Here is a 10,000-nt window from a genome sequence, read left to right as displayed (position 1 = left end):
TTATTATTTTGTTATTTTATTTTTATTATTTTATTATTTTATTATTTTATTTTAATTTAAAATCATAAACATGAATCCGAGTTTTGATAAAATAACTTATTAAAATTAATGTGTCGGCGTTATTTTATCGCTGACTCAGCAGAAACCCTGTTAAACGCTGACTCGTGTGCGTGACGGCGTCTTCTCTCCTTCAGACACTTCTCCTACAACCTCACGGCATCGAACCGCGGACCGAACATCTACCGAGCGGCGCCGGCGTCCGGCAGCAGCAGCGGCGGCGGCGCCAAAGCTTACGTCTGAGCCCCGCCCACACTTCCTGTCTGCTGCTCAGGCTCGTGATGTGTTTCCTGTTTTATTGTGAAGGGCCGTGGTTCGATTCCTGTTGATGTGTAAATAAATGTTTCCTGAATCTCTCCGAGCGTTTTTTTCTCCCTCCCACTGTGCCCCCGTCACAGGTTAGAGCGCCCTCCCACTGTGCCTCCGTCACAGGTTAGAGCGCCCTCCCACTGTGCCCCCGTCACAGGTTAGAGCGCCCTCCCACTGTGCCTCCGTCACAGGTTAGAGCGCCCTCCCACTGTGCCCCCGTCACAGGTTAGAGCGCCCTCCCACTGTTCCTCCGTCACAGGTTAGAGCGCCCTCCCACTGTGCCTCCATCACAGGTTAGAGCGCCCCCCCACTGTGCCTCCGTCACAGGTTAGAGCACCCTCCCACTGTGCGTCCGTCACAGGTTAGAGCGCCCTCCCACTGTGCCTCCGTCACAGGTTAGAGCGCCCTCCCACTGTACCCCCGTCACAGGTTAGAGCGCCCTCCCACTGTTCCTCCGTCACAGGTTAGAGCGCCCTCCCACTGTGCGTCCGTCACAGGTTAGAGCGCCCTCCCACTGTGCCCCCGTCACAGGTTAGAGCGCCCTCCCACTGTGCCTCCGTCACAGGTTAGAGCGCCCTCCCACTGTGCGTCCGTCACAGGTTAGAGCGCCCTCCCACTGCGCCTCCGTCACAGGTTAGAGCGCCCTCCTACTGTGTCCCCGTCACATGTTAGAGCGCCCTCCCACTGTTCCCCCGTCACAGGTTAGAGCGCCCTCCCACTGTGCCTCTGTCACAGGTTAGAGCGCCCTCCCACTGTTCCTCCGTCACAGGTTAGAGCGCCCTCCCACTGTTCCTCCGTCACAGGTTAGGGCGCCCTCCCACTGTGCCTCCGTCACAGGTTAGAGCGCCCTCCCACTGTGCCTCCGTCACAGGTTAGAGCGCCCTCCCACTGTGCCTCCGTCACAGGTTAGAGCGCCCTCTTTTTAAATGTCCGCGCATGGTCCCTCCTTCTTTTTTCTACGTCCCAACAGGCGCACAGGAAATGACCTCAGAACCGCCGTAGGCCTCGTGCTCGTACACGTGCGCACGCTCGTGCTCGTACACGTGCAAACGTGCTTTACTAAAGCCCACCTCTCCCAAACGGGCCGTGGACGGCAAGCGTGCCGCTCCTAGACGTGGTACGGTTGCACTCACACTGGTCAAAGGAACCAGACTTTAGCCGTGACACGTGCTGGGGCACGGCACGGAGGCACAGTGGGAGGGCGCCCTAAGTAAGGTTAAAGTTTGTCCAGTTTTTAAGTGGGTAAAGGACACACACACACACACACACACGACCCTAAAGCACGGGACGCACGCACAGTGGGAGGGCTCCCTGAGGGTCCAGAAGAAGAAGAAGAAGAAGAAGAAGAAGAAGAAGAAGAAGAAGAAGAAGAAGAAGAAGAAGAAGAAGAAGAAGAAGAAGAAGAAGAAGAAGAAGAAGAAGAAGAAGAAGAAGAAGAAGAAGAAGAAGAAGAAGAAGAAGAAGAAGAAGAAGGCGGCGGCGGCGGCGTCAGTTCTCCGTGAGCGTCTCTCGTGACCTCCTCCACAGACGCCGTGTTTGTGATGAGTCGGTAACCATAACAACAGGACGGAGGGGTGAAGGGGAGCGCCGGAGACCAGGTTTTGGGGAAACGGGCGCATGAATTGAGTCCGGATCCGTGGGTTCGAACCCCGTTTGACTTTAGAATCGACACAAACCTCCGAGGCCACGGTGGAAACGTACGGACTTCCTGTCTGTGACTCAACGCTGCATCTCTCTGACGTGAACGTGACTCATCTCCGCTCGAGCGCCGTCACATTTGTTTACGCGTTCCTGTCGAACGCTGAGCTCCTTTGTTTACGCCGGCGAGGGGGCGTGGCCTCCCGCCTGGCCTGACGCAGGGTTCACGCTCTTCTAGGACATTGGTGTTTACGGCTAATGGAGCTGATAATGACACGTTTGGCGAGTCACGGCTGTGGTTACGTGTCACCGCGGTGGACAGGCGTGCGTTCCGAGGTTGGGCGCCGTCTGAAAACCTCTCGTGACGGGAAAGTGGCGCTAATTGAAGGTTGGACGCAGGAAACACCCGTTACGCCCCAGGGAGACAAAGACAACTCCCTGCCAGGTTATTTCTGGCTCCAAGGTGTGATGCTGATTGTCTCGCTGAGGAATGTTGCGCGGGCGGGGCGCGGGTAGGACTTAAAGCTCCAGGAATCGAACCGGTCGCACCAGAGAGACTTCATCAGCATCAACACGGAGCAAAGACGCCAGAACACCTTTCCTCCTCAGAGCGGACGATACTCGATACTTGAGACTTGAACCATGTTTGCGAAGGCGTCGTTCGGGTTCTTGCTGCTGGCGGCGTGCGTCCTGGTCCTGGTCCCGCCCGGTCTGGCTCAGATCCCGGAGCCGGCTCAGTGCCTCGTGTCCGGGACCTACAACCTGGCCCAGGTCCCGCAGAGGAAAGACGACAAGACCTGCTACGAAGAATGCGTCCTAGAGCCCGAGTGCCACATGGCGGTGGTGACCAACCCGCTGAGCGACCCCAGCGAGTGTCTGCTGGTCAACTGTCTGAACCGGGGCAAGATCTACTACGCCCGAGACCCCAGCTCCAGGATCAGCGTGTACCCCAAGAGCACCATCGACGATGGTGAGTCCGGGGTTCCGCAGGGTGGCGTTCTGGGACCCTCTGGGGTTCGTTTGGCGTTCGTTTGATGACGAAGCGTTTCTTCTTCTCTTCCGCAGAACAAAAGAACAACCTGGAGAACGGAGCGTTCGCGCTGATCGAGGAGAGAGGTGAGAACAAGTCTGCGTTCGCCCGGAACCGGGCTCGGTTCAGGTCCTCGGGTCCCTGCGTCCGAACGGGGACCGGAGCGTCCGCGGTGCGACTCCCGTGTGTGTGTGAATGTGTGTGACGTCCTGAACCTCCTCCTGTTCGCTGACTCCATTAGTTTAGTTGTGTCTGACGGGAGCGACACACGCTTCCTCAGGACCCGGTTCACGTGGAGCGCGTCGAGACCACGACCTCTGATCTACGGAGACCAGACGATTCCCCCGTAACCTAGCAACGTAGCACCGTAGCAGCGTAGCAACGTAGCACCGTAGCAGCGTAGCACAGGGTGGTGTCTGTCTGGGTGCAGAGGAAGATGTGTTTTTGCTTAAATGTGCGGCAGCAGTTCAGTCCATAGGTGAGTCTACTGGGAACCACAGGGTCGCCGGTTCGATTCCCTGTGTGCACCATGTTCATCTCCTGGGCACTGCCGAGGTGCTGTTGAGCAAGGCACCGAACCCCCAACTGCTCAGACATCTCTCCATTAATTGTGTGTGTGTGTGTGTGTGTGTGTGTGTGTCTGTTTGTACCTGTGTGTGTGTGTGTGTGTGTCTGTTTGTACCTGTGTGTGTGTGTCTGTTTGTACCTGTGTGTGTGTGTCTGTTTGTACCTGTGTGTGTGTGTCTGTCTGTTTGTACGTGTGTGTGTGTGTGTGTGTGTGTGTGTGTGTGTGTGTGTGTGTGTGTGTGTGTGTGTGTGTGTGTGTGTGTGTGTGTGTGTGTGTGTGTGTGTGTGTGTGTCTGTTTGTACGTGTGTGTGTGTGTGTGTCTGTCTGTTTGTACCTGTGTGTGTGTGTGTGTGTGTCTGTTTGTACCTGTGTGTGCGTGCGTGTCTCTCTCTCTCTGAGTGTGTGTGTGTGTGTGTGTGTGTGTGTCTGTTTGTACCTGTGTGTGTGTGTCTGTCTGTTTGTACGTGTGTGTGTGTGTGTCTGTTTGTACCTGTGCGTGTGTGTGTGTGTGTGTCTGTTTGTACCTGCGTGTGTGTGTGTGTGTGTGTGTGTGTGTGTGTGTGTGTGTGTGTGTGTGTGTGTGTGTGTGTGTGTAGCTGAACTAAACCCGTGTGTCTCCAGTTCAGTGTTTCCGCCCGATGCCGTACGCCGGCTGCTCGACCGGAGCGCCAAAGTTCTTCTACGACACCTCGAGCTTCACGTGTACGCGCTTCCTCAGCGGCTGCGGGACGAGCAGGAACACGTTCGATTCCCAGGAGAGCTGCGAGGCGCTCTGCACCGAGAAGTGTGAGTCTTACGTGAGCACGGGGGGGGGACCGGGTCCTGAGGCAGACTAACTCACCTGGGTTGTGTCCCCGCAGACCGCTGTTACCGGCCCATGGACCAGGGTCAGGGGGCCCCGGGGGCCTCCGCGGACCCCGCCACTGAAGAGCACAACTTCTTCTTCTACAACATCAACAGTCTGAGGTGCGAGAGCTTCCACTTCCGGGGCAGCGGCTCCAACGGGAACATCTTCAGGAGCGTGGACGAGTGCCAGGGTCTGTGCGCCGGCGTCAAAGGTACCGACTCTTAAAGTGACCGTTAATTCCTTTATTCAGAGTTAAGAGTCTTTCCTGCAGTAAAAGAACAAATACCACACATAGCCGTCGCAACAACAAAAAAGAACTCCAGCAGGCGTCTTAGGTTCAGGTTCAGGTTGGTTGCCAGGTCCAGGTCCAGGTTCAGGTTCAGGTTCAGGTTTGTTGCCAGGTCCAGGTCCAGGTCCAGGTTCAGGTTCAGGTTCAGGTTTGTTGCCAGGTTCAGGTTCAGGTTGGTTGCCAGGTTCAGGTTGGTTGCCAGGTTCAGGTTCAGGTTGGTTGCCAGGTTCAGGTTTGTTGCCAGGTCCAGGTTCAGGTTGGTTGCCAGGTTCAGGTTCAGGTTGGTTGCCAGGTCCAGGTTCAGGCTTGTTGCCAATTTCAGGTTGGTTGCCAGGTTCAGGTTTGTTGCCAGGTTCAGGTTCAGGTTTGTTGCCGGGTTCAGGTTCAGGTTTGTTGCCAGGTCCAGGTTCAGGTCAGTTGCCAGGTTCAGGTTTGTTGCCATGTTCAGGTTGGTTGCCAGGTTCAGGTTCAGGTTTGTTGCCATGTTCAGGTTTGTTGCCAGGTTCAGGTTTGTTGCCAAGTTCAGGTTCAGGTTGGTTGCCGGGATCAGGTTCAGGTTGGTTGCCAGGTTCAGGTTTGTTGCCAGGTCCAGGTTCAGGTTTGTTGCCAGGTCCAGGTTCAGGTTTGTTGCCAGGTTCAGGTTTGTTGCCAAGTTCAGGTCCAGGTCGGTTGCCAGGTTCAGGTTGGTTGCCAAGTTCAGGTCCAGGTTTGTTGCCAGGTTCAGGTTTGTTGCCAGGTTCAGGTTTGTTGCCATGTTCAGGTTGGTTGCCAGGTTCAGGTTCAGGTTTGTTGCCAGGTTCAGGTTGGTTGCCAAGTTCAGGTCCAGGTCGGTTGCCAGGTTCAGGTTGGTTGCCAAGTTCAGGTTCAGGTTGGTTGCCAGGTTCAGGTTGGTTGCCAAGTTCAGGTCCAGGTTTGTTGCCAGGTCCAGGTTTGTTGCCAGGTTCAGGTTGGTTGCCAGGTTCAGGTTCAGGTTGGTTGCAAGGTTCAGGTTGGTTGCCAGGTTCAGGTTGGTTGCCAGGTTCAGGTTCAGGTTGGTTGCCAGGTTCAGGTTGGTTGCCAGGTTCAGGTTCAGGTTGGTTGCCAGGTTCAGGTTTGTTGCCAGGTTCAGGTTCAGGTTTGTTGCCAGGTTCAGGTTCAGGTTTGTTGCCAGGTCCAGGTTCAGATTTGTTGCCAGGTTCAGGTTTGTTGCCAGGTTCAGGTTGGTTGCCAGGTTCAGGTTGGTTGCCAGGTTCAGGTTGGTTGCCAAGTTCAGGTCCAGGTTTGTTGCCAGGTTCAGGTTGGTTGCCAGGTTCAGGTTTGTTGCCAGGTTCAGGTTCAGGTTTGTTGCCAGGTTCAGGTTCAGGTTTGTTGCCAGGTTCAGGTCAGTTGCCAGATTCAGGTTGGTTGCCAGGTCTAGGGTCAGGTTGGTTGCCAGGTTCAGGTTCAGGTTGGTTGCCAGGTTCAGGTTGGTTGCCAGGTTCAGGTTTGTTGCTGGGTTCAGGTTTGTTGCCAGGTCCAGGTTCAGGTTTGTTGCCAGGTCCAGGTTCACGTTTGTTGCCAGGTTCAGGTTTGTTGCCATGTTCAGGTTGGTTGCCAGGTTCAGGTTCAGGTTTGTTGCCAGGTTCAGGTTGGTTGCCAGGTTCAGGTTGGTTGCCAAGTTCAGGTCCAGGTCGGTTGCCAGGTTCAGGTTGGTTGCCAAGTTCAGGTCCAGGTTTGTTGCCAGGTTCAGGTTCAGGTTTGTTGCCAGGTTCAGGTTGGTTGCCAGGTTCAGGTTGGTTGCCAAGTTCAGGTCCAGGTCGGTTGCCAGGTTCAGGTTGGTTGCCAAGTTCAGGTCCAGGTTTGTTGCCAGGTTCAGGTTCAGGTTGGTTGCCAGGTTCAGGTTGGTTGCCAGGTTCAGGTTGGTTGCCGGGTTCAGGTTCAGGTTGCCAGGTTCAGGTTCAGGTTGGTTGCAAAGTTCAGGTTCAAGTTTGTTGCCAGGTTCAGGTTGGTTGCCAGGTTCAGGTTGGTTGCCAGGTCCAGGTTCAGGTTTGTTGCCAGGTTCAGGTTCAGGTCGGTTGCCAGGTTCAGGTTTGTTGCCAGGTTCAGGTTGAACCAAACAGGAACCACTCAGAGTCCATCAGCTCTCATCATGAGTCAACAACAAACAACTCTGGCAACCAGCAACGCTATCAGCAGCTCAGTCTGACGTAACACCCTTTCAAAATAAGACTTCCGGGTCCAAACGCTCCGTTGAAACCAAACAGAACCGACGTTGAAGTTCAGCTCTGGGGTCAGTTTGACTCTTATTCACTCAGATCTGTTCTTGGACCAGGAAGTCTTATTTTGAAAGGGTGTGACATCACGTCTGAACAGCTGGATTGAACTGTAATAGAGATTGTGCACATTAGCGTCTGACCGCGGCGCTCACCTGCTCCTCTCGTGTTCCTCCCTCCTCCTCTGATCCAGTTGCCGAGGACCCCGAGGGGCTCGTGTGCCCGAGCGCCCGCGGCTGAAGAGCAGACGCAGCGGTGAGTTCCTGTTCCTTTGTTCTGCGTTTGCTCTGAACGCCGGTCTCTGTGAGTCATGAATGAGTCACGGAGAGCGATCCAGACCGGTCAGACGCGGGTTCAAACCCCGCAGCGTACACGCCTCTGTTCAGCGGCACACAGGAGGACGGTTGTTTCCTGTCGTCACACGTGTCACAGCCGTCGTTTCTCCTCTGCCGCCTCTCTTCATCACAGTTTAGCTCCGAGTTCGGCTCCAAACACATGAAATAACTGTTTGATCAAACTCCTCCTGTGATGTCACTGATTTACTCCAGTTTCCTTTGACTTTTTAAACTTTAATTCCAGTTTAAAATCCTCCCAAACGTCTGTTTCTGCTCTTTAATCATCAATAAAACACAGAGATTCTGATTCTCTGGATCAAAAAATCATCATTATTGTTATTTTATGATGAAAACTCGTCTCATATTTAATAAAGTTTGACCACAAAGAGACAAAACAGGACGTCATCAAAGAGCAAAACTACTGAAAAAGATGCAAAACAACTGAAAAGAGACAAAAATATTAAAAAGAGACTCAAAAAAAAATGCAAAACCATCAAAACAGTTTTTTTCTGTAACAACTATTAAGGTAGAAATCCAGGAGAGATGCTAACAGCCGGACGTGGCTAACAGTGGTTAGCTCGGGGCAGCACGGTGAAGGCATTCAAAGGTCTTTTTTAACCACTAATGCTGCTGAAAATAACAGCAAACCTCTGCAGCAGCAGGAGAAGAGTCCCTACACACACACACACACACACACACACACACACACACACACACACACACACACACACACATGAGAAGAGTCCCTACACACACACACACACACACACACACACACACACACACACACACCACACACACACACACACATGAGAAGAGTCCCTACACACACAACAAAGCAGCAACAGCGTAGTTAGTGATTCTCATCAGTTTTTACTAATTTTGTGTAAATTTTTACTCATTTATATCAATTTTTGTGTGTTTTGTATCAGTTTTTCATCATTGTTCACCAATTTTTACTCATCTTGATCCATATTTATTCACCTTATGTCAATTTTTACCTATTTTGTATAATTTTAGTAGATAAAATAAAGTACCAACAGCAAAGTTAGAGAACCTGCATCTATTTTAAGTCATTTTGTATTAATTTTAGTAATTTTGCATCTGTTTTTGCTCATTGTTTACATTTTTACTCATCTTGTGCCAATTTGAGTCATTTTGATCCATATTTATTCATCTTACATCCAGTTTTTACCTACATTTTTGTGTTGATTTTAGTCATTTTGAATCTATTTGTAGTAATTTTGACCCATATTTAGTCATTTTACATCAATTTTATCTCATTTTATATGATTTTTTATTCATTTTGTCATTTTTAGTATATAAACCAAAGCGTCATCAGCGTAGTTAGTGAAGCCAGAGTTTATTAAAGAGTGTTTTAAAGACTTACCTACTGGCCCCTGTACCAGCTCCTCTCATAGTAAAGTCCATTACAGTGGAAGGAGCCCATTGGTGCTTTGTTGTGTGTGTAGGGACTCTTCTCGTGTGTGTGTGTGTGTGTGTGTGTGTGTGTGTGTGTGTGTGTGTGTGTAGGGACTCTTCTCATGTGTGTGTGTGTGTGTGTGTGTGTGTGTGTGTGTGTGTGTGTGTGTGTGTGTGTGTGTGTGTGTGTGTGTGTGTGTGTGTGTGTGTGTGTGTGTGTGTGTGTGTAGGGACTCTTCTCATGTGTGTGTGTGTGTGTGTGTTGTGTGTGTGTGTGTGTGTGTGTGTGTGTGTGTGTGTGTGTGTGTGTGTGTGTGTGTGTGTGTCTGTGTCTGTGTCTGTGTCTGTGTGTGTGTGTGGTGTGTGTGTGTGTGTGTGTGTGTGTAGGGACTCTTCTCATGCTGCTGCAGAGGTTTGCTGTTATTTTCAGCAGCATTAGTGGTTAAAAAAGACCTTTGAATGCCTTCACCGTGCTGCCCCGAGCTAATCGCTGTTAGCCACGTCCGGCTGTTAGCATCTCTCCTGGTTTCTACCTTAATAAAAACTGTCTCCATGGTTACTGATGATTAAAGTGCAGAAACAGATCAATAATTATTATTGTGTTTGTTTGCAGGTGAACGAGGAGCAAACGGAGCCGGAACCATCAACAGACACACAAACAACAACAAACAAACAACAAACAACAAACAAACAACAAACAAACAAACAACAAACAAACAACAAACAAACAAACAACAAACAATAATCAATAAACTCATTATAAAGTATCTCACGTGTCTTTGTTTCATTCCTCACCCTCCACGTTCTCCTCACCCTCCACGTTCTCTCACCCTCCACGTTCTCCTCACCCTCCACGTTCTCCCACCCTCACCCTCCACGTTCTCCCACCCTCACCCTCCACGTTCTCCTCACCCTCCACGTTCTCCTCACCCTCCACGTTCTCTCACCCTCCACGTTCTCCTCACCCTCCACGTTCTCCTCACCCTCCACGTTCTCCTCACCCTCCACGTTCTCCTCACCCTCCACGTTCTCCCACCCTCCACGTTCTCCTCACCCTCCACGTTCTCCTCACCCTCCCACGTTCTCCCCCCCTCCACGTTCTCCCACCCTCCACGTTCTCCTCACCCTCCACGTTCTCTCACCCTCCACGTTCTCTCACCCTCCACGTTCTCCTCACCCTCCACGTTCTCCTCACCCTCCACGTTCTCCCCCCCCTCCACGTTCTCCTCACCCTCCACGTTCTCTCACCCTCCACGTTCTCCTCACCCTCCACG

The 10,000-nt window shown here is 52.0% G+C and overlaps 1 protein-coding gene across 1 annotated transcript; it reads left to right on the top strand.

Annotated features, from left to right (window-relative positions):
- Positions 1-2,567: 2,567 nt before the first annotated feature.
- LOC310946657 (actinia tenebrosa protease inhibitors-like) lies at positions 2,568-9,493 on the top strand. Its single transcript, XM_083913171.1, has 6 exons — positions 2,568-2,974; positions 3,070-3,120; positions 4,224-4,388; positions 4,463-4,660; positions 7,163-7,224; positions 9,340-9,493. Exons 1-5 carry the CDS (start codon positions 2,647-2,649, stop codon positions 7,207-7,209), a joined length of 789 nt encoding a protein of 262 aa, XP_083769297.1. The 5' UTR covers positions 2,568-2,646; the 3' UTR covers positions 7,210-7,224; positions 9,340-9,493.
- The last annotated feature ends 507 nt before the right edge of the window (positions 9,494-10,000 follow it).

This window comes from Echiichthys vipera (genome assembly GCF_963691815.1).
Source record: "Echiichthys vipera genome assembly, chromosome: 4".
Lineage (NCBI taxonomy): Eukaryota > Metazoa > Chordata > Actinopteri > Perciformes > Trachinidae > Echiichthys > Echiichthys vipera.
The sequence above is the reverse complement of the archived record's forward strand: the minus strand, read 5'-3'. Positions and strand labels throughout refer to the sequence as shown.